Source organism: Mesoplodon bidens, assembly GCF_964165515.1.
Source record: "Mesoplodon bidens genome assembly, chromosome: 2".
In the NCBI taxonomy this organism is placed as follows: domain Eukaryota; kingdom Metazoa; phylum Chordata; class Mammalia; order Artiodactyla; family Ziphiidae; genus Mesoplodon; species Mesoplodon bidens.
This window is the reverse complement of record NC_138177.1, coordinates 47,869,796-47,893,197: the sequence shown is the minus strand read 5'-3', so window position 1 is coordinate 47,893,197 and position 23,402 is coordinate 47,869,796. Positions and strand designations below refer to the sequence as shown.

The 23,402-nt window shown below is 52.5% G+C and overlaps 1 protein-coding gene across 1 annotated transcript; it reads left to right on the top strand.

Annotated features, from left to right (window-relative positions):
• Positions 1 to 11,173: 11,173 nt before the first annotated feature.
• Positions 11,174 to 21,281, top strand: REN (renin; the record flags this gene model as incomplete). Its single annotated transcript, XM_081224925.1, has 9 exons — positions 11,174 to 11,253; positions 14,335 to 14,485; positions 15,042 to 15,165; positions 15,775 to 15,893; positions 16,877 to 17,073; positions 19,434 to 19,553; positions 19,963 to 20,107; positions 20,397 to 20,495; positions 21,120 to 21,281. 9 exons carry the CDS (start codon positions 11,174 to 11,176, stop codon positions 21,279 to 21,281), a joined length of 1,197 nt encoding a protein of 398 aa, XP_081081051.1.
• Positions 21,282 to 23,402: the final 2,121 nt, after the last annotated feature.

Below are 23,402 nucleotides of genomic sequence, written 5' to 3'. Positions count from 1 at the left end.
TTCCAATCCCGGACGCGGATCCAACCGTGGCTCGGGGTCGGGGCTGGGGGCGGGGCAGTGGGAGGGGCCTGCAGCTTCTTTCCAGAAGCAATAAAGGAAATGCTGCTGTGTCACCTGCTTGTGATCTGTGGCTAATTTTTGCAAGCGGCACGGATGAGATTGTTCCCCTTGTCTCTCCGTTGGATCTTCAGCTGGTTTTAAGATAGCTTTAGTGTTATCAAGGTCAATGATTTTCAAACGAGAGATAAAGGACCAAGCTGTTTTTTCCCCCAATTCGGGGCAGATCGGTGCTTTTAAACACACACACACACACACACACACAGACACACACTGAATCTCTATAAGACTTTTAAAAATAACTGAAAAGAAGCTCAAATTGGATGCAGCTTGGGTGGTGTTACAGCAGTATCAAATAGCTATAAGATTTTCTGAAGATGTTCCCTTAATTCCTAGACCTATGTCACTGCAGATGGGTAACCAACATCTTTCAGAGGGCCATGAGCCGACACCCACACTTTGAGTAGCACTGATCTAGGCCAGGGGAAGGCAGATGGCTTAAGTACCTTCCCCTTTCCCAGGGAAGTTTTGAGCCAGTCGGACAGCCTGATCTGGAAGATGATGCCAACCAATGCCCCATCCACTGAGGTTTAAATAACACCTTAGCTCCACAGTCAGACCTCCACTGGGGTGCTTGGCCACAACCACACTGAAGCCCCACTCCATGCGCAAGGAGTGTCAGCAGTACACTGGGCCATCCATCTGCCACGCCCCCCTCGCCCCCACCCCGCCTGAAACCCTGGATGGGTCCAGCGCTTTATGTTCATCACTTCTCCACATCCTTTGAACCACCCAGGGGGCTGAGCATCTATTCACCCCATTTTCACAGGTGAGGATCCTGAGGTTCAGAAAGATGAATATGTCACCCAAGGCACACAGCCAATGAGTGGCGAGCCATTTCCGGCTCCCGGCTTCCCCACTGCACTGTCACACCTCTCTGAGGTGGCAGGGTTTCCATCTGAGTCAGCTGTGGTGAACATCAGGAATGGTCAACCTGCCCTGTGGGGACATTCCTGGGGGCCCCCAATAGCTGGGGAGTTTGCAGTAGGAAGGAGTGGAGCTTGTCAGTTGGGAAACTCCAGGAAATCTAGGCTTCTAAGCCCACAAGAAAACCCACCCCTATCTGACAGCCTCACGCTATGCATACCCTGCTTGGTTTTGGCTGTGCTGGGTCTTCGTTGTGGTGCGCAGGCTCTTCGTTGCAGCATGGGCTTCTCTCTAGTTGCAGTGCACGTGCTTAGTTGCCCTGTGGCATTGGGAACTTAGTTCCCCAACCAGGGATCGAACCCATGTCCCCTGCATTGGGAGACAGATTCTTAGCCCCTGGACCACCAGGGAAGTCCCTACCTTGTTTGGTTTAGAATGGAAATGTTCTTTCCTAGAAGGATTGTGTGGTCCACCACCACTCCATGAAACACCAGTGTTCCACCCATTACAGAAACCAGGACTCCATAGAATGGAGGCAGAATCTTGTTGTTATGGCAATGAGATAGGCTGCTATGGGAACACGACAACCTGCCCTACCCCTATCTCTACTCTGAAACCGTCCTCCAGGATCTCTCAAATTATTGGTACTGCTGTGAGCTCATGTCCTAGCATGCATGACAGGGTGATGCTGTTGATATTTCACCCCCCAAACGGCCTGGGGTGTGTCTCTGTACCTCTGGGAGAGGAATCATAAACTCAACAGCTATTCTGTTCAGTGAGTTATTCTCCTATTCCCTGGACCAATCCTTTCTCTGATGAAGTCTATGCGTAGGAAGAAGCTAATGGATCTCTAAAATCTGCTCTCAGCCAACCTAATTTTACAAAATTTCCTGTGATCCCTCCTAACTTCTCCTCGTGACCTCAAGTTTAGGCAGATAGGAGGCAGGGGTGTGTGTGTGTGTGTGTGTGTGTGTGTGTGTGTGTGTGTGTGTGGCTTCAGGGGCAGGAGAGTGAAATGTGTTCTCTGGTATAAGAAGCAGGCCTGTGTGTGAGAAGTTATGTGTAAAAGGGGTAAATGTGAGAAACATACATGTGTCTGTGTGACGCTGTGTGTGGTGTGGCCCCTCTAACTACATTTCAGGACTTACTAACTCCCACTGCACCCCAAGTGCTCTCCAGGATCTCTGTTCTAGCTGCTCCAGTGGGTAGCAGAAGAGCTGGATCACCTGTCCTGGTCTTCCTGCCCAGGACTGTGCCTGTGAGACTCCAAGCTTTGCAGTTCTTGACCCCATGTGCTGTGAAGGGATGGGGATCTCCATGGGATGAAGGTGTTTTTGGTTTCATGAGGCTCCCAGCCTGACTCTGAATTGGTTGGGGGGAAGGTACAGGCTGTTAGGGGCCCCAGGGACTCCCATCTACCTCCCAAGACTTCTGGGTGGGCTCAGAGAGCTAGGGCACCAGAGCCCAAAGACTTGGAGGTAGGGCTGCCTAGGGGCTCTCAAACCCACTCCTTCCTGGGAACTCTAGACAGTCCCCAAGGGGCAAGAAACCAGGAGGACCTGGGCCTCCTTCCCTGGGGAATGGGAGGTAGGAGCATCTCTTTCCATATTCCTTCCATTTTGGTAAGTCTGTTGCACTAGTAGGGAAGTGGTCTCATGCCCCTAAGCAAAGGAATATGGAGGGCGGGGGTGGGAGGGATGCAGGGGGATTTCTGCCTCTAGTATCACTAGCAATATATTAACAAGCAATTTTTTAGTCCTCTAGTGTGCGAAGCACAGGGCTACTCCATTTCAACCTCACAGCAACTGCAAGAGGTGGGCAGTATTCTTGGAGAAGTCAAGTGGTGTGCCCAAGGTTGGCTGGCAAGTTAGAGAGCCCAGAGTGAGACTCTCACATTCTAAGTATCATAATCTTCCTACACACTACAGTCTTTCCTTTTTCTCTGGCCCTGCTGTGTGGCAGAGCCAACCCTCTTCCTGAATGATTTGTCTTGGGTAGCAGGTCTCTGGCAGCCAATGTAACTCTATCCCGATGCCTCTCCAACTTCTTTAATGACAACACAGGTGAGGTTACCAATCCCCAGAGCAGGTCTCCTCCCCTCAAACCTCCTGTTTGGGGTCAGGCATCTGACTTTTGCCCCTGTCTCTCTCCTTTCTCTGGAAGCAGCTTCCCCAGGTCCAGACTTGGTCATAGGGAGGCAAAAGATGTCAAGTCCCAGGGGAGTTAGTATGCCCTTCCTCGCCCTTCTTGCATTTTAAAACATCAGAGCCCAACAGGCTTCCATACTCAGCTCAGAGCAGGGAGCCTGGAGGCCAGCAGGACTGGTTTTGGTTGTTGGGAAAGCCAGAGCAAAACAAAGAGCCCCCAGTTTCATTTTCTTCTCGGGTTTTGCTTACCTATATTTTCTCTATTCTCTGTCCAATAGAGTCTTAACAACAGTCTCATCCACATGTTACCTTCACAAAATGTTTAAAGGTACCACTTTTGACACATTCGTGTCTGCTCACACCCTAAGCCCCTTAAAAGATAGCAAAGGAACAAGAAAGGAATAAACTCCCAAGGACAAAGAGAAGGGAAAGGAAACCACAGCAGATGAGAAATGACAACCAGATATTGAAGATGGAAATTAGATGGAGGGCTTGGCAGAATGAAAGAAGCTACAACCTCAAAGCCAGCAGAAAGGTCTACTGAAGGGCCATAACTGATTCACCCCGAGGACAAAGTCTTGGTACTTGGAGCTACCTGGGACGAATTCTAGACTGAAAACAGGGGACTGGCTGGAAATCTCTACATGGAGAGGTTAGACTTCCTGAGTCCCCTATCTCAGCTAAAACAGCCTGGTTACCCTGCTCACCCATGAGGAAGAAGCTAGAGGCTTTCTCTCTCGAGGATTCAGTAGAGACCTCTAGTCAGGGGGTCACAAGCACAATGAGGATGGGGAGAAAGAGAGTGTCTGAAAAGAGGGAAAAAAGAGAGTGGACTGTGTGAAAGTCTGCCTGGGTGAGCCCTTTCCCAGTTTCTTCCCAGAATGCAGGGCACAAGGACCACCTCCCCAAATGGGAGAGAGAAAGCCCCAAAGAAGAGACCGACAGATACTGATATTGAAGGGTACCTACCTTTGTCCGTTTGGGCTGCTTTAACTAAGTACCACATACTGGGTGGCTTATAAACAACAGAAATTTATTTCTCACAATTCTGGAGGCTGGGAATTCCAAAATCAAGGGACCCTGGATTCAGTGCCTGTCGAGGGCCCGCTTTCTGGTTCATAGATAGCTATGCTTTTGTTGTATCCTCACGTGGCAGAAAGGAGCAGGGAGCTCTCAGGGGTCTCTTTTATAAGGGTACTAATCCTATTCATGAGGGCTCCACCCTCATGACCTAATCACCCATGAAGGCCCCCCACTTCCTAATATCATCACATGGAAGGTTAGGATTTCAACATATGATTTTGGGGGGCACAAACATTCAGTCTATGGCAGTGCTCCAGGGAAAATCTGCTCAAAGCCTCCATCTAGAGTGGGGTACACCAGCTGTGAGGCTTGCCCCTGCACACCGAGCTTCTAGGCCCCTCCACCTGTCTGTCTTAACCCTGAATGGAGAGCCAAGTGTCCCAGGAGCTTGAATAAAACCTCTAGTTGGGAAGAGAAGACCGAAGCAACAAACACAGAGAAACCAGAGACACCACGAAAAAAATTAGTCTGTAATTAATATCCTCAGAGGGCATAAGAGAAAATTTTGCACTCCTAAAACAAGTAGTGGGGGCTTCCCTGGTGGCGCAGTGGTTAAGAATCCACCTGCCAATGCAGGGGGCACGGGTTCGATCCCTGGTCTGGGAAGATCCCACATGCTGCGGAGCAACTAGGCCCGTGAGCCACAACTACTGAGCCTGCGCGTTTGGAGCCTGTGCTCCACAACAAGAGAGGCCGCGATAGTGAGAGGCCCGCGCACCGCAATGAAGAGTGGCCCCCGCTCGCCACAACTAGAGAAAGCCCTCACACAGAAATGAAGACCCGCACAGCCAAAAATAAAAATAAATAATTAATTAATTAATTAAAAAACAAACAAAGAAACCAAGTAGTGGATGCAATAAACATAGGAATAATCAAAGAAAGGGACTTCAGAGGTTAAAATTACAGGAGAATTTTTTTTTTAAGAAATAAAAGAGTTGGAACGTCAAGTTAAAGAAATCTCATAGAAGGTAGAACAACAATAACAACAAAATCAGGAGATAAAATATAAGAAACTTAGAAAACAAACAGAAGTTGCAATATCCTACTAATATGAGTTCCAGAAGAGAGAAAAAGAGAAAATGGAAGGGAAGAAATGACCAAAGAATTAATGCAGGACGATTTCCCAGAACAGAAGGACACGAATTTCCAGGTTGAGGGTATCCATTAAGTGGATGAAGCACATGAATGGAAAAAGACCCATGCCAGGGGTAAGGAAAGGTGGTGAAACCCACTAGAGATCAAACCATAGAAGAGTCTGGAATCAGAGTTGCACCAGACTTGTTAAAATCAGAAGATACGGGAAAAACAACTTCTAATTTCAGAGGGGAAATAAGTTTCAACCTAGCATTCTATTCACACCCAAACTCTAAAGAGTAAGGGTTGAATGGAAACATTTCTAGACCTGCCAGGACTCAAAGAGTTTACTTCTCCTGCACCCTTTCTCAGCAAGCTTTGGAACACATCTTCCACCTAAATACAAGTGTCACCTGAGAAAGAGGAAAATCCCAGAACCTGGACATAGGAAGCCACAGAGGAGAGCAGCAAAGAGATCCCCCAGGAGCACCGAGCCCCCAGGAGAAAATCCCACTGGTGCATTACCTGGGCATCACACCAGGCGGAAGGGGGTGTGGAGCAGCTGGGCATAGAAAAACAAGGAGTGGGAAAGGGGCAGGACCAATGAGGAACTTAATGAAAAGCAAAAAATTACACAAAGAAATGTCATTGTAATACACCATGAATGTAAATTTAATTATAATAATCTAAGTACTGGCTTTTGATTTTGCCAAAGTTGGAGGGATGGAGCATAAGAGAGAGAAATCCTTAATTATCTAAAAGAAGAAGAAATAATGAATAAAATTGAAAAATTAAGAAATGGCAGTTTAAGCATAACCTTTTAAGAATATGGACAACCATCAATAGCAAAATAGCTGAGAGAGTTGAAAGGCGTTGCCTCTGTAGAGCAGGACTGGAGATGCTGGTTATCCTTAAAAGCCTCTGAGTTCTATTGGATTTTAAAACTAGAGTATTTATATATGTCAATCCCAATCTCCCAATTCATCACACCACCACCACATATATACACTAATATGTATAAAATGGATAACTAGGGCTTCCCTGGTGGCGCAGTGGTTGAGAGTCCGCCTGCCGATGCAGGGGACACGGGTTCGTGCCCTGGTCCGGGAAGATCCCACATGCCGCGGAGTGGCTGGGCCCGTGAGCCATGGCCACTGAGCCTGCGCGTCCGGAGCCTGTGCTCCGCAACGGGAGAGGCCACAGCAGTGAGAGGCCCGCGTACCGCAAAAAAAAAGGATAACTAATAAGAACTTGCTGTATAAAAAAATAAATAAAATAAAATTCAAAAAATAAAAAAACCCGAGATTATTTATTTTTCTGATAAAAAAGGAAAGCGAGAAGAAAGGAAGAAAGGGGTCCATCTTCTAGGAAATGTTCTCGGGATACAACCACTTCCCTATACTTCTGCTGGTGACACTAGCACACGAACTCCTAGCACCCTCGTATCAGAACCACTGCCCCTACATCACCACCCTGCACACAGCACAAACACACACATCCTCCACTGAGCTGCTCCACCGTTACCCCTCCTCTGGAAAAGGGACCTTCCAGTTTAAGCTTTGTTGGATAACAAAACAGACCACCAGTGCCATTTGGGGAAAAGCAGTTTATTATGTTTCTAGCTTTCATGCCTCAGGATATGCTGTCTGGTTCCACTACATTGGGTGCATCTCATTTCAGGAGCACTCCTTTGACCAAGCTCTCCCACCAAGCCCCCCACCCCCTTGCCAATCCTGTCCTCCTCCCGGGTGCTTGTAGCTCCCAAGACCCGGGTGACCTGCCTTCAATTTTGCTGGGCCACCACTTGAGCAGGCCTCAGGTTGGGATCACCCCAACCCTGCGGCTGAATTCCTTCCTCCAAGGCCCCCAGAACAAACAGCTAAGGACACTTGGTTCCCTGCAGCTCCACCCCGCAGCTCCAAAGTGCTCCTGGTCCCAGCCCCAATGCCTTCCAAGTAATTATTCCCTCTGGAGGGCCCACCCACACAAGGCAGCCCTGGCTGGTTATTAAACTCCGTTCTGGGTCTGTTTTTTCCTCTCAAGGCCCCAGCTGCTCATCTCTGCAAGCTCAGTCCTCCCATCTGATTGAAAAATTCCTCCCAGGAAGCAGCTGGGCCCTCCGGGGTTGGGGAGTTAAGTGTGACATGGGGAGGAATACAGGTGAAGAAAAGACGTGTCCATTTTTATCTTTTCTCCTGCTTTCCCGTTTGCTTTTTATGAACAGAAGCAGTACCGGCCCAGAGATACTTAGCTCCCCCATTCCAAGCCTCAGTGAGTCTGACCTCTTTGCCACCTTCCCCAGGGCAGTGGCCATGGCAAGAACTTTCCGCTAAACTAATGCTGGTGGAGATAAATCCATGCTCCTTTCAAAGTAGCAAAAATCAGGCTCTTGGTACCACACGGCCTTCTCTCCCTCCACACTTGACCTCCGTGGGTCCCTCCCAGTCTTGATCACAATCCCAAATCTCCTTGGGACCATTATCCTGGAGCAAAGTGGGATTTGGGGGCATTTTTAGAGAAACCCTGAGCACCCCTTGTCTCCTGAGAGATTCCCAGAGCCCCACCACCCCTCTGAATGCCCCTGCCCCCCACTCTGCACACCCAGCGTGGGATCTGAAGAGAGAGGAGAGGACAGGACCCAGGCGGGATTTATGCTTCTCGGGACTGGTTCTCACGTCATGGGTCTGCCCCAGGGGAAAGGGCAGGTGCGGCCCAGCCCTTCCCTCTGCCTCCAGCTCTGCTTCCCCGACCTCAGGTGACGCAGCCTGGGGCCTCAACGTGGGATCCTGGGGGGCTTCTGTGAGAAACACTGGACCCCTGGGCTGATGGGGCCTGCTAGATAACCTGGGAAGGGTCCCTACCCACGCGCCTTCCCTCCCACAGCCCAGGGCACTGGCAGGCCCAAGTTCAGAGGGAGATTCTCATGGAGTTCCACCCGCCTTCCAATCATCCTCACCCGACAGGGAAAATGGGGAGTGACAGGCTGGGCCACCTGGCAGGGAGTCAGGACACATAGAATCCTAAAAAAATACTGGAGCTGACTGTCCCAGGGTCGGAGGTGACCCCATGCAGGGCATTCGCTCAAACTGGGTGCTGACTGCTCGACAGTTCTTTCTTAGAACGGAACTAAAACCGGATTCTTTCTCCCTGCCACCCTTTAAGGGCCTCAGCTCTGTACAATGAGGCTGTACAAATGGGTCTGACTCCAATTTCTGTGGAAGAACCTTCAAGGGCTTTATGATCCCTGGGGCTTCTCTCTCCCAGCTAAGCTTCTGCAGAGCTGCCGTCCACGGCTTGACTTCAGGATCCCTGCTCACTCTGACTCCAGGCCACAGTCTTGATGGGATGTGGTACCCAGTGTCCGGTCTCAGGATCTGAGCCCCACAGGAGTTGAGGGGGTGGGCTGAGAGCAGCGCGTGGGAAGAGCAAGGAGCGGCTGCCCCTCCCAGCCTCTGAGCTGGAGTCATCAGGACAAACAAGATACCATCGTTTCTGGGCCCTGTTACCCTCCCAGGGGCTGATTTCCTTGCCTCTGCTCTGGTCCCTGCAACTCCGGTCTATAGTTTGACAGTTGTGTCTTTCCTGGGGAAGTTATTCACTCCTCTTATTCACACTTGTACCCACTGCTGGTCCCAGGGTCAGTACTCACATGTGCTGCACCCACTGGCAGGAGACAGGGATGTGGGCAGGAAGGGCGTTTTTGGTTGGAGAGTGCCTGGGGCCACAGAGGGCTTGGCCGACTGTTGGGAGCCCCAGCCTTGCCTTTGCCATAGAAGAGTCCTGAGTACTGACCTGAAGTACAGGTGAGGGTCCTGCTGCGCTGTGCCGGGCATCTAAACTGCAGTGAGGACGGGGCTTTAAAGAGCTCCCTCTCCCCCACAGAAAGCTCTGTGGGCTTGGCAGACTCAGCCACAGCCCAGCACCCCTCTCCTTCGCATCCCATTGGCTCTGCCGGTCATCTGTGACACACACAGCCCCAGAGAGGAGCCCGGAGTCACAAGGCAAAGCGCTCAGCTTGTCCTTCCCTAAGTTCTCTGAAGCCTCGGCTTCCTGTCTGAGCAGTGGGGACAAGGGTCCCCACTTCACAGAGCTGTGCAGAAGGAATGGTGTTCGTTTCTGTCACCTTTGTAACTCCAGCATCTAGAAAAGTGTCTAATATATAAGAAATGCTCAGTGGATACTTGCTAATAAATGAAAGAGCACCGAGACCTACCAGGATGCTTAATAAATATTTATTCAATCTGACAAGAGAGATGTTCCCACTTTGAGGGGTTCTTAAAAGTTCTCCCCGGCCCTCAAATGCTTCCCCCAATGCCAACCACAGGGCCTGAGAATTCTCCAGTGAGAGTTTATACCAAGAAACACCAAATTCTCCCATCACTTGGTAAGCGTGTTATAATTTCAGAGATCCGAATGCATTAATTAGACAACATGTTGGTAACAGAGATTAGCTCCTCTGGTTAAGTTCTTACTGCCCACAGTCGGTGCAGAGAGTGGTGCCCTGAATACACAGGACTGGGATACTAGAGTGTCTAACCAGGAGGGCACCCTGGGGCCACCAGCATCTGCTTCATCTTCCAGATTGGAGAACTGAAGCCCAGAGAGGGGAAGGGGTTCCCACGTCACACAGCAAGTTGGTGATAGAGTCAGAACTAGAAGCCAAGTCCCTGACAGCAATGCCAGGGCTTCTCGCACTGCTCATCACGGTTCACTGGGCACTCATTTGATGAGTATTGAGCATGACTCTGGGCGAGAGGCAGATGTACACACACAGAAATAATTCCGAGACAGGACAGTTGAGGTCTGTGTTCTCACAGAAGGCTCGTGTCTGCACTGTGGGAGCCCCCAGCAGAGACAGTCAATTCCAGGCTGAATCGGCGCCTGCTTCATGGAGGAGATAGTGATATTTGAAGTGGGCCCTAAGAGTGAGCAGGGAGAAGCCAGGAGAGGACATCCTAGGCTGCATAAATAGCACCCATCCTGGGATTTAGGGGCCAGGTGAGTGTGTGGTGAGCTGCCCCTGACTGCTTGTAAGCTACAAGAAAAAGGGAAGGGGGCAGAGACAGAGCCCAGAAAGGAGTTAAGGCCAAGCAGAAAGGGGAGGAGGGGCTGGAAGACCAGCTGCCCCACCTCGCTCTTTGGCAGAAGCCTCCCCACATCCCCAGGGCTGCTCTTCCCTTCCACCAATACTAGGTCAACTGAGGATGGACACACGCCCCCTGCCCCCAGGCCCCTACTTCCAGAGGAAGGGCTGTGCCGCACTTTCCCATAAACAGCCACTGCCGACAGAGACTTGGAGGGAGGCAGCATTGAGGCCCCGGGTCTGGCTCTGTCAGGGAACGAGCCAGGAGGGGTCACCCATGTTCCAGATGGGAACACTGAGTTGCAGCCTAGGAGGAGAAGCCAGTCAGGGGTACAGCCAAGGGTAACCCAGAAGACAGAGCTACAAAGGCAAGGGGTGAGGGAGACTGGCTGAGGGACTGGAAACCTGGGTTCCATGCTTGTCCCAGCCCTGACCTTGTCCCCTAGCAGTGCTGTTTCTCATCAGCCTCTGTCTTCCCTGAGGGGGTCACAGGGCCAGGCCAAGACAGGGCTACTGGCGTCACTGGGCACAGCCTTGCTTTCCCACAACCTTCCTTCCTCTGGCCCCCCTGCTCCGCGTCAGAAGCCTGATCACCCTTCACCCACTTAGCTCAGTCCCACGGAGGGATTTATTACTGGCTGCCCTGCCATCTGCCCCACGGTAATAAATTAGGGCAGAGCAGCATCGTAGCCATCCCAAGTGTGGAGCGTACAAAAGGAGGAGGGTTCTTCAGTGGATCCCAGAGAGAGCTGGGACACAGGCAAAGCGTGGACCCAGGGGAAGCGTGGACCAGTGGAGCAGAATGCCTCGCTGGGGACTCCTGCTGGTGCTCTGGGGCTCCTGCACCTTCGGTCTCCCCGCAGACACTGGCGCCTTCAGACGGTAACTGGGAGAGAGGGTGGCAGGGGAGAAGGGATCCTCATTTTCCTAACACCTAGGCTTTCAGGTATGTGATGTCACCCAGTCCTCACGACCAGCAGGGCAGCAAGGTTTATGGTTCCATTCCGAGAGGTCAGGTGACTGGCCCAATATCACACAGCCAGCAGTGGCACTAGTCAAGCCTGGAAGCAGTGTCTTTTGATCCCTGACCAGAGCTTTCACTTCCTGCATAGATCACCATGCTAGGCAGTGGGGGCACCCAGGGATGACTGAGACATAGTCCCTGCCCCTCAGGAGCTCACAGCCTAATTACTAAGAAGGGCGCAGTACGGTTAAGTCTACCAGGGAAGCAGCACAACATAGTGATTAAATGCAAGGCTTCCAGAATTGGGTAGTCTTGGTTTAAATTCTGCTCCACTAGCAGAGCCAAGTAGCTCTGGAACCACAGGCAAGACACTGAACCTCTCTAGGTCTCAGTTTACCATTTTTAAAACACCTATTTTACAGAGCTGCTTTGAAGACTGAATGAGATATTGCATGTAAATCCCTCAGCCTGGTGCAGGCACGCTGTAAAAACCCAGCTGTTATCATACTCCAGGGTGGATTATCACAACTGTTAAAAGAAAGGCTTGAGGCAGCCCAAAGGTGGGAGGAGAGAGACCTAACATCCATGTTTGGTGCCAGGCCCTGTGGGAACAAGCAATTCTTCAAGGCTGCAGAAGGGGAGAGGCAGGGGGGTGGGGGGCCTGTGGAGAAAGGGTTTCAGGTTGGGGAGTGCAGATGGGACCAGAAGACCTGAAGGTAAGAGGGCAGGTTTTTAATAACAGTATAGTTGCTAAGTCTGTAAAATGCTGAGGAATTCACAGGATCCTTTCCCGTATCTCATCTCAAATCCTCCTCCAAACAACTCAGCAATCCCATTTTGCAGCTGGGGACACTGAGGCTCCCGGAGGTCACAAGTAAGAGGTTGAGCCTGGGCACACACTGGGCCTTTTGTTTCCAAAGCTGGTTTCCCCTGCTCCAAGGCTCATGGAGAGTAGCTTCTGGGTTAGCGGCATGGTGTGACAGAGCGGGGGGCTTCCCAGCAGCAGCGTGTGCCTGAGCGCAGCCCCACCACCAGGATAAAGGCAGGGAAATGTAGAAACATTCTCCCTTGTTCTCTTCAGAAAGAGAAGAAGAATGGAATTGGGCCAAGGTGAAGAGGGAGTCAGGCTTTTAAAACATACTTACAGGAATTTTGCTACCGGCCATGTGCAGGGCATGATGCAAGGCTCTTTGAGAGATCCAAATAGCAGACCCCATTCTCAAGGTGTGTCTTTGCCTTTTACATACACAAATGCCTTTTACTTACCGAGCAGTGGGCAGCTTGCTTAATCTGCAAAGTGCTTCTCCTTGGTAGGTACTACCATTCAGTCCATTGTTATAGAGGAGTTAATGGGGGCTCAGAAAAGGCCCAGAGAGGTTAGGTAAATTGCTCAGAATCACGCTGGTAGGAAGGGATTCAAGCATGTCCCCACAACCACTATGCCCTCAGCAGCAGGCAGCATGAGGCTGTGCAGTGCTGGCTGTGAGCACCCGGCAAAAACAGAGCAGGAGCCCAAGCAAAGATGAGGCCATTGTGGAGGGAGTTCATGGGGCAAGCTTCCCAGGGACGGGGACAGGGGTGCACGCTAGGCTTCCAAGGATGAATGTGCTGGGGTGTGGGGAGGGAAGGGGAAAAGGAAGGGACTTTCTAAAAGGAGAAAGGTAAAAGTAAAGGTCCAGAGCTGAGGCTGTTCATAGTAAATAGTGGAAAATGAGCCCTCCTTGGGGTCAAGCCTTCTCTGCCCCTCCATTTTCCCATCTGTAAAATGAGAATAGTAAAATTACCCAGCTCATGAGATGGCTGAGAATCAAAGAAGATCATAATTGTGAAAATACTTTGTTGAAGAGCAGACTATGTTATGAATCTGACAGTCATTTCCATTAAAATATTATATCGACAGGCATGAACGTTGCCTTCATGTTTGTGGACATAATGGGGTACACAGAATACACGGAGTGTGAGCAGGAAAGGATAGTGCAAGTACAGAAAGAGAAAGAGGGATACTCCAGACACTGGGCTGCAACCCTGGGACCCAACCCCCCCCCCAACAGCTCAGGACATCCTCCAGCCTCTGGCACACAGCCTTCATGTCAGAGCCCAGGGGACCCTACATGGGAAACAGGGCCGATCACGCCGCTTTGAATGTCTGCTCCATCGCTTCTGAGGCACCTCACTCCTTATCATAAAGTGAGGATAACGACAGCCAGCTTGCAGAGTTGTCATGAGGGTTACGTGGGTGGCGTGGCGTGCACCACTCATGTGGTGGCAGCTCAGTATGCTGTGAGTTTCCCAGGTCTAATTCTGCCTCCCAAAGCTGATAGGAAAGTGTCAGGACAAGAAGCCAAGGGACTGGGACTTAGGCTCCAGAAGGCACATCTTTCCAAGGACAGGCTGCACAGGCACTCTGGAGATGCCCACCTCTCCCCCACGGCACCCAGTTCAATCGTTCCACTCCAACCCACGGTCCTGGCTGGGTGCCTGCCCGCAGCAACTCACAGCCCCCCCAACAGGCCACTGGGTGTGTCTGCTGCCACCTGCAGGCCCCATGTGGCACTGCTCCCTCCTGCCCAGCCTTGAGAGGGGCACTCCCAGCCTTCCTCTCCTTAGAGGGGAAGTCAGTGCTGTTTCCTCCTCTGTCTCCTGGCCTGCTGGAGCTCCTTGAAGGCAGTGATGATCTTTATATCTCTAGTATCCAGCACGGTGCAGGCACAGAGTAGGGGTTCAACCAGTGATTACGGAATGAGTGAACGAACAGATGGCCTTGCAGTGATACGGATCAAAATTAGACAACAGGAGGAGTGAGTTGAGGGTTATTTAATACCAGCATAAGTGACCATGGAGCTTTGTAAATTCTCCTTTAGAGGCCTAAGGGCTCAAGAGTGATTCTAAGGTGCCTGGGCTAAGGTTAGGGGTAGTTGTATCAGAAGCTTCCGGAACTCTACTATTATTATGGGGCAGGACAGAGCCCTTCTACTTTTTCTTACTCCGTCATGGGCCAGGATCTTCCTCAAGAAAATGCCCTCCATCTGGGAAAGCCTGAAGGAGAGAGGCGTGGATGTGGCCAGGCTGGGCGCTGAGTGGAGCCAGCTCACCAAGACACACTCCTTTGGCAACCGCACCTCCCCTGTGGTGCTCACCAACTACCTGGATGTGAGTGCCCAGCTGGGTCCCTTGGCCCCCACCACCTGCCCTCTCCTTTTTCTCTTGGGCCTAAGGCTTTCTTTGCCCTTTTTGAGCACCTCACAAAATTCCCATTTCACAGCAGGAAAGCCTGAGGCACAGAAGGCAGGAAGGAGCCCAGAGGCAGGGTCAGGTTTGGAACTCAGGAATCCAGGCTCTGGGCCCCAAGCCCAGGTGTCAGGGGTGGGCAGGAGGGCTGTATGACCTCAGATGCAGGTTTCTGTGACCAGGCTCAGTGCAGCTTGACTACTTACTGCATCAGTGGTTCCTTAAGGCTTGGGGCACCTTCCTGCTTCATCTGCAGTACTTTTATTTTGCCCTCTTGTCTCACCAAGCCTCCCACTTCCTGGGAAGTCATAAGACAGTGCTAAGCCTCCCACCCCATCCCTGCTGGAAAATGGAAGCCCAGAGAGGCTGCATGATCTGCCTCATCTGGCCCCAAGTGCCAAAGGGGGTATCAGGAAAGACCCCAAGGCCCAAGGCTCCCCGAGCCCCTCAAGACACCTCTTTCGTTTCATCCCTGCAGACCCAGTACTATGGTGAGATCGGCATTGGCACCCCACCACAGACCTTCAAAGTCATCTTTGACACGGGCTCAGCCAACCTCTGGGTGCCCTCCACAAAGTGCAGCCCTCTCTACATGGCCTGTGGTGAGACCCGGGACCTGGGGTGCCTCCTCAAAGCCCCTGCCCTGTCATGCTTGGGCAGCCCCACCTCACACCCAGTTAAATCCCTCCTGCTACCACTTGAGCTGCTTCCTCTCCATCTCTGCTCCCACTGCCTCTGAGAAGAGAGAAGAAAATGTCCTCCATTTTTCTTATATGGCCACCAAGGTAAAAAAAAAAAAAAAAAAAAAAGCAGGCTCCAGGAGCCCCCAGCCCACCCACAAAGCCATTTCTCACTCCTCCTGAGACTGGGAGAGGACTGAATTCTCAGACCTATCCCAGGCTCCTGGGCTCTGCTGTCCTTACCCTCAGTGAACTTACTGAATGCTTACTGTGACCAGAATCTTCTCCCCACCCTAGTGTTAGCAATTACTTTAAAATACTTCATTTGAGACAAAATTCTCAGAGACATGAGCACATTACAGGGGCCCAAGGTACACAGTCCTTGATGGATGAAACACATTTTCCACGCCTCCAAGCTCAGGACCACCCTGTCTCTGCACTCAGGCCTCAACACATGGGCCATACCCAGCGCCTGCCCCCCAGCCCCCTGCCTGGGCCTCCCCTGGCCCTGAGCCTATGTCTCCCTGCCAGAGATTCACAGCCTCTACGACTCCTCGGAATCCTCCAGCTATGTGGAGAATGGGACGGAATTCACCATCCACTATGGATCTGGGAAGGTCAAAGGCTTCCTGAGCCAGGACCTGGTGACTGTAAGTGAGGCCATCCCAGGTCATCTGACCTCCTGCCCTTCTTGTCCCTAGACGTCTCCTGCCACCCTAGGGCCTGTGGTTGGGGAAGGTGCAGGCCAGTCCACCTTGGAGCCCGGGGAGCTGAAGAGCACCCTCCTCTGCTACTTCCCTCCAGAGCTGCAAAGCACCTGGGGCAGAGCAGACCTGAGCTCCTGGCTCAACCTGGGTAATCTGTGGAGGCCTTTCCATCTAATGCACTCATAGGGTTTGTCCTGAGCCCCACAGCCTGCAGTCAAGTAACCTGCCCGAGGTCACCCAGCTCTGACTGGGCTCTTAACTAGATCCTAGACTGAAATCCAGAGTCAGAGTGGGGGTCAGGGGTCAGAAGTATTGTCATGCTTATGGTCAGCGTCACTTTTGGAGTCAGGCTTAGGTTTTCAGGTCATAGTTGAGTTCAGAGTTTGGGATTAAGGTCAGTCCTGGTTTTCATTGTCACTTGGCCTGTGTCTTGACCCTCCTCCATCTCTGGGTTTCTCCAGCTACTGCTCTGACAGAATTAGGGGAAGGGTACATATGGAACTGAGAGGAAATCAGTGTGAGCCCTTACTCCCCCTTGTCCGTGAAATTAGGGAAAAAGGATCATGAAGGGCAGGCCTGGCTGTGCTGGAGAAATCCTCGGCCCATCATGGGGGTAGGGGACCAAAACCCAGTCCTGCCGATGGGAAAGCTGGGCCACTGGGGAGCTCCTGGCATCTTCTCTTCTACTACTATTGCTTGGCAATACCACCTTCTCAGCCTCTGCCCCTCCAGTCCCTCTGGGATCTGCCACCTACATGTTTATTAGGACAGGTGATATGCATGTGGTGTTGATGAAATGGTCTTACCCCAGATTGTCACACCCTGGGGCCTGGGTGTGCCCAGGAGCCCCAGTGTGGAAGCCTAGACCAGACCCTGGCCAGGGTACAGGCCGTGGGCTTGGTCTCCTCTGGTCCTTCCTCCAACAGGTGGGTGGAATCACAGTCACACAGACGTTTGGAGAGGTCACGGAGCTGCCCCTGATACCTTTCATGCTGGCCAAGTTTGATGGTGTTCTGGGCATGGGCTTCCCTGCACAGGCCATTGAGGGGGTCACCCCCGTCTTTGACCACATCCTCTCCCAAAGGGTGCTGAAGGAGGATGTCTTCTCTGTCTACTACAGCAGGTAGGCCTGGACTCCAGGGGCAGAGGTGGGGAGAGGGAAGGAGGCAGGAGAGCTGGGAGAGTAGGAAGAGAGTTCTGGGCCAGGATTTTGATGTATTCAGGATCAGGTGGTATTCAATCCATATCTAGAGCTATACCATCCAATATGGAAGCCAATGCTTAAATTAAAATTAATTAAAATTAGGCATTCAAATCCTTAGTCACACTACATATTTCAAGTACTCAGCAGCCACAGTGACTAGTGGCTACCACTTTGGATAGTACAGGTGTAGCACATTTCCATCTTTGTGGAAAGTTCTTTTACTTTCTGTTCAGTTCAGCACTGCTCTAGAACAAGAGGAGAATGCAGGGCGGGGGTGATGGGAAGTAAGGCATTGCCGTGACTGGTGGACCTCCCTGGCTTCTCTCACATAGACAACTGACTTCATTCATTCATAAATCCCTTCATTTATCTGCTCATTCACTGATTCAACAAATATTGGGCACTGATATGACAAACATTGTGCGAGGCTCTGGGGGTACAGCCATGAACACAGTGTACAAGACAGAGTCCCTGCCCTCACAGAGCTTACAGTCCGGCAGGGAAGACAAGATACATTACAACGTGATGGGCAACAACAGGGGACGTGAGGCTGAAACCCCATGCTTTCAACTCTAGGCTGAGCTTATGTGCAGTTCAGCCAATCTTGGGGAAGCTGCTATCAGCTGTTGAGCAGAAATGTGATCTGCTCTCAGCTGTTGGGTATGAGCTGGAGACAAGAGATCATAAGGGTGAGAACAGGAGGCCAGTCGCAGCGAGGACAGAGGGGAGGGTCAGTGTCCAGAGAAATCACAGAGATGAAATGAAAAGGAGTGTCTGGTTTGATGAGAGAAAGGGAGGGATTGAGAAAAGGCCACCAATTGGCTGTGAGGGGCAGTCTTGGGAAGAGGTGTTTTAGAGGCCAGGCAAGGGCAGATGGCAAGCAGTGAAGAGGTGGACGTGTGTCAGGAAGGCAAAGGCAGATGTAGGCTGCCCTGAGAAATTTGTCAGGGGAGGGAATGCCGGGTGGGGTGCAGACAGAGATGCACAGAGAAGCAGGGAAAAGAAAGGTGGGTGTTTTTAAATGCTGGAGGATGCCTGAGTATGCTTGCAGGTGGAGGAAGAAGCCAGTGGAAAGTGAGAGGTTGAAAATGTGGGAAAAAAGAGGAGATAACTGAGGGTATAGGAGCCTGGAGGCCATGGAAGGGAGTAGGATCCCAGCAAACGGGAGGAAGGCGGGCCTTGTTGAGGAGGGGGCCTGCCTCTTCCTTTACACTGGGATGAGAAGGAGGGAACATCCAGAGAGATCTTGAAGTTTGGGGAGAGAGGCAGAGACAAACTGTGCGAGCACATATGCATATGTACTGGATTTATAAAAATGCAATTAATTGCACTTGCACCAATAATGTGCAACCTACACGCTGTGCACCCATGTGCATGCACACTTGCCTTCTACTATGAATGCTGGAAAATCCCCTCTCTCTCTCTCTCTTTGTCTCTCTGTCTCTGTCTCTCTCTCTCACACACACACATAGAGGAAACCAGCCCTAAGGTAGGCCCTCAGCTTTGGGAGGCATCATGCCACCTGGAGGAGAGGAAAGCAAGGGGCATCAGCTTCGGACTGGGCACCAGGAGCCCTGGCTCCAGTCCCCCACTCAGGCAAGTGACTTCACCTCCTGGTGACTCCATTGCCTGTAGGGTAAAAAGAGTGCGTAATACCCACCCTGCCAAACAACAGGCTGGCGGGGCTCACCTGAAACAAAGTCTTCCTTTCTGCTGTGTCTCTTTCTCTGCAGAAATTCCAAGTAAGGAGGCGGAAACCCCCCCACTTGGCCCTGACCCTCCAGAGCACTTGGCCCAGAATCACACATGCCACCTGCCCAAAACTCACCTCAGCAGACCCAGGCTCTGCTGGAGGCCCAAGCTCTCCGCTCCACCTTCCCGCTCTCCTCATGTCCCTGCCCACCCCCACCCGACAGCTCCCAGAGGCCCATCCCACGTCCCATGCACCTGCGCAGCACACAGCTACCCGAACCCAAGTGAGGGTGGGGCTGATTTGTGTCTTGTTTGCATTCTACTCACTGTCCGTGTGCCTTTTCCTTCTCTGTGACCTCTCTGGGGGTGCTTTATTGGGCGCAGCCGGACCATCCTGGAACCACCTCTGACTGGGCTTGGGGAGGGGCAAGAAAGGTGGAGAAGCGGCATGCTCTGCAGCTCCCTAGCCTTGCCGTCCGCCCCGCCTTCCTCTGCCCCACCCTGCACCTGTGTCCAACTTCCCTTGTTGCTGGGGTTACTGAGTCTAGAGGTTGTGGGTCTCCAAGAGCCTCTGATCTTCTCTCTAGGAATTCCCATTTGCTGGGGGGAGAGATCGTGCTGGGAGGCAGCGACCCCCAGTATTACCAAGAGAATTTCCACTACGTGAGCGTCAGCAAGACTGGCTCCTGGCAGATCAGAATGAAAGGGTCAGGAATCCTCAACCCTCCTCACTCTCTAAAAATGCTGCTGCTGCTGTGGGTGGGGTCTGGAAAGGGCAGGGTTACCATCCTGCTCTCTCTCCTAATGCAGCCGTTTCTTAAGGTCTGGCCAACACTTGCTCTCTGCCTGCTTTGTCCAGGGATGGGGAACACTGAGATATAGGGTTCAGAGGGGAGGGGGCCTACTGAGAGGAAGCGGAGGGTCACTAAGCCACATGCCGAGGGAGGGGGCAGCACCTTTCTTCTTCCAGCTCACGCATTACCCCTCCTTCACTGCATCACTGGACCACCAGCACTCCCACCCATCGTCTGCCCTCACTCAGGAAAGCCATGCAGCCTGGTGGTGCCCCATCAGCCTGCTGTCCATCTGTCTGTCTGACTGTGTGGCCTCCCCCAGGGTGTCTGTGAGGTCGACCACTTTGCTCTGTGAGGAGGGCTGCATGGTAGTGGTGGATACCGGTGCATCTTACATTTCGGGTCCCACCAGCTCCTTAAGGCTGCTCATGGAGACCCTGGGGGCCAAGGAGCTGAGCACAGATGAAGTAAGGAGCTGGCGGGGAGGGTGCTAAGGATGGGGGGAGCACCACCCGGTCCAGGCCCCCAAATGACCCTAGGAAACATTCGGTCCCAAATGAGACCATTTCAGGCCTTCCTCTCCTGCCTCTCACACTCTTCCCATGTGTGGCTTGGTCCCTGGGAGAGGGGATTGGGGACTTGGGGACTGTGCGCAGCCCTGTCCAGGAGAAGGGCCAGGCCACAAGCACAGGGCTGTGTCTGCTGGGGGGGAACTCCCACACTCAAAGGGGCTCCCTTGACCCTCCCCACCGCCAGTATGTCGTGAACTGTAACCAAGTGCCCACACTCCCTGACATCTCCTTCCACCTCGGAGGCAGAGCCTACACGCTCACCAGTGCGGACTATGTATTACAGGTGAGACTCTAGTCTGCCCCTCGGCAACAGGGAGGGAGGGTGGGCAGGGGCCCTCAAAAAGAGACAAGTCATTATGCACAGATTACCTGCTAGACCAGTTGTTCTCAAACTTGGCTGCACATTAGGGTCACCTGGGAGCTTTTAAAAATCCCAGTAATAAGCCACATCCCATACCTATTGATACCTCTGGGGGTGGTACCTGGGCGTCAATATTTTCAAACCTCCCCAGGTGATTCCAACTTGGATCCAAATTTGAGGATCACTGGGCTCATCTCCTGATCTCCATTCTCATCAAATGCCCCCAGTAATGTTATGCTCCTATACTCTTACCTGCTTTTTATATTCAGTGGGTTTAGAGGTGTTAAATACCTTGTCTAGGACCAGAAGCTCTGCCAGACTGTAAGCTCCTGAAGGCAGTGCTGTGCCTGATGCATTGTTAGCAGCATCCAGCTTAGTGACTGCATCTCGGAGGGGTGCGATCCATGATGGTTCAAAGGGCCAGGGTGTGATAGAGGCCCGGTGTGGATGGGGGACTGGTGGGGGGATGTTGCTGAGGATGGCTGCTGGAGTCAGGCAACGTGGTTATCAGCTGGGCAGTGTGGAAACCCTCTTGCTTCCTGCCAGGACCCCTACAATAGTGATGATCTGTGTACACTGGCCCTCCATGGTCTGGACGTCCCACCGCCCACGGGGCCAGTCTGGGTCCTGGGTGCCAGTTTCATCCGCAAGTTCTACACGGAGTTTGATCGGCGTAACAATCGCATTGGCTTTGCCCTGGCCCGCTGAGGCCCTCTGCTGCCCTGCAGGTCCTGCCCTCAGCTCTAGCCCAGAGCTAGAGCACTCTCTGGGACTCTCCTACCCCTGCCTGTGCTTGTGCCCTCACTCAGGGGCATGGAGCACCTCCTGGATGTGCGCCCTGCCCCCAGCACCAGCTCTTCCCTACTTTGAGGACAAACAGAATAAAGACTTCATGTTCACAACCCCACTGTACCTGGGTTCACTAGGGTTTGAAACAGAGGGAAGCACAACCAAGAGATCATGTGCAGACAGGAACATGACAGAATGACAAACTATACGTTCACTCACAAGCACAGGTTCCTGCGTGCAGGGCTGATGCCATCCATCTGACATCAGCGGGGTTCGAGTGGAGTTGAAGGTTTACACAACCTTGGGTGGGAAGTTTGCAGAGAGCCAGCCCCTTGAGGACCAGGGCTAACACTGTCGCAGTGGACTGTGGGCCAGAAAGATGGTCCCAGCTCATGGAAGCCAGCCTCAAGCTCAGGCTCTGCGCTCAGGCACTGCAACCCCCCACCCCACATAGCCATTTACCCATGCAGTCTAAGGCACCAACACCTAAAAACGTGGAACACCAGAGATCCGACCGATGCTCCCTTTTTACATGTGGAGAAACTGAGGCTCAGAGAATGAAAGCATTTGGCCAAGAGTGCTCAGTGAAGTGTGAAAAATCAAGACTAGAAGGCTGCCCGTCTGACTCAGGTCTGGGGGCTTCCCACCTTACCACATACAGTTGTACCTTCACAGGTTCAGAGCTTCACCCACCCTGGTATGGGGCCAGGTGCACAAGCACACAGATGTATGCACTGCTGTCTTCCATCTCACAAGACTTAGGACTCAGGCTGATGTCTTCTCCCACTCTGACCCCTTGGACGATCTGCAGGAGATGTGTAGCTTGGGGAATGAGAGGCAGCATCTACCTGAATGAAGCAACTGACACTGTCCCTCTTCATGGCAGCTGCTCACCCTTCTTTTGACTGAAAAAGGTGAGGCACTGAGTGGCCCACCCAGGCCCCAGCAAAGCTCATACCTCTAGAATTACAGGCTCTTGGAATTGTATAGAACACCAGGGCCTCTCTAGGGCAGCATTCCCACATCTTCCAGCATCCCAGTGCAGAGCCAAGAGCACAATTCTCTGAGTTTTCTTGCCTGCTTAGCTTTATCTCCTCACTGTTTGCAGGAAGGGTTGGAGTCAGTGTCATTTCCAGCTCAACATACTGGGGCTCCATGACCTTAAGTAGGCAGGCCCCCCAATCATCTCCTACCCTGTTCAATAAGACAGCCATATATGGCTATTTACATTAAACATAAAATTAAATTAAATGTCACACTAGCCACATTTCAGTTGCTGGATAGTCACATGTGGCTGGTGGCCACTGCACTGGACAGAACAGATATAGGACATGTCCATCATCGCAGAAGTTCCACTGGTCAGAGCTGGATTCTGGACAGCAGTCAGGACAGGAAGCTTGTGGTTGAGAGGTTCCTGAATAGGTGAAAGGGTCAACCTGGGGAAATAGGCACTTTTCTGGGTGGTGCAGTGAGAGCTCTTCCACACGGCCAGGTGGCTAGTGAGGTCCCCATTGGCACACCCACCCCCAAAATGCATCCCCCAAAGTCCCCTCGCCATCGGAAAAGGCCTTTTCCCACTGAGCCTCTTCCAGGAGTCCAGGGATTGGGGGCAGGAAGCTGGGGGACAGGTGGTCTAGCCTAAGCTGACCTCTTGGGAGCAGCGGAATCTACACACTCCAGGACGCAGTGGGGGACAGGAAGACGCTTCCCCCAGCCCTGCCCCAGGTTACACAGGGAGAGCGGCCCCAGCCGAGGTGGGAAGGAGGAGGCCACTTCGCTGCCACGGAAGCGGGGAGAGTGAACCGGGGTCTACCGGGCCTGAGACCCGGGCGGGCCCACCCGGGTGGGGGCGGGCCCACCCCGGCCCCGACCCGACCCCGCCCCCTGCGTCACGGCCTCTCCGGGGGCGTCACCCCGCCAGGCTCTCCAGGTAACTGTGGCCGCAGCCGCCCGCGGTGGCAGGCAGCGCACCCCCCTACCCCGGCCAGCGGGCCGGGGCGGGGTGGGGTGGGAGCGTTCCCGCGGCCCCCGCCCCGCGGC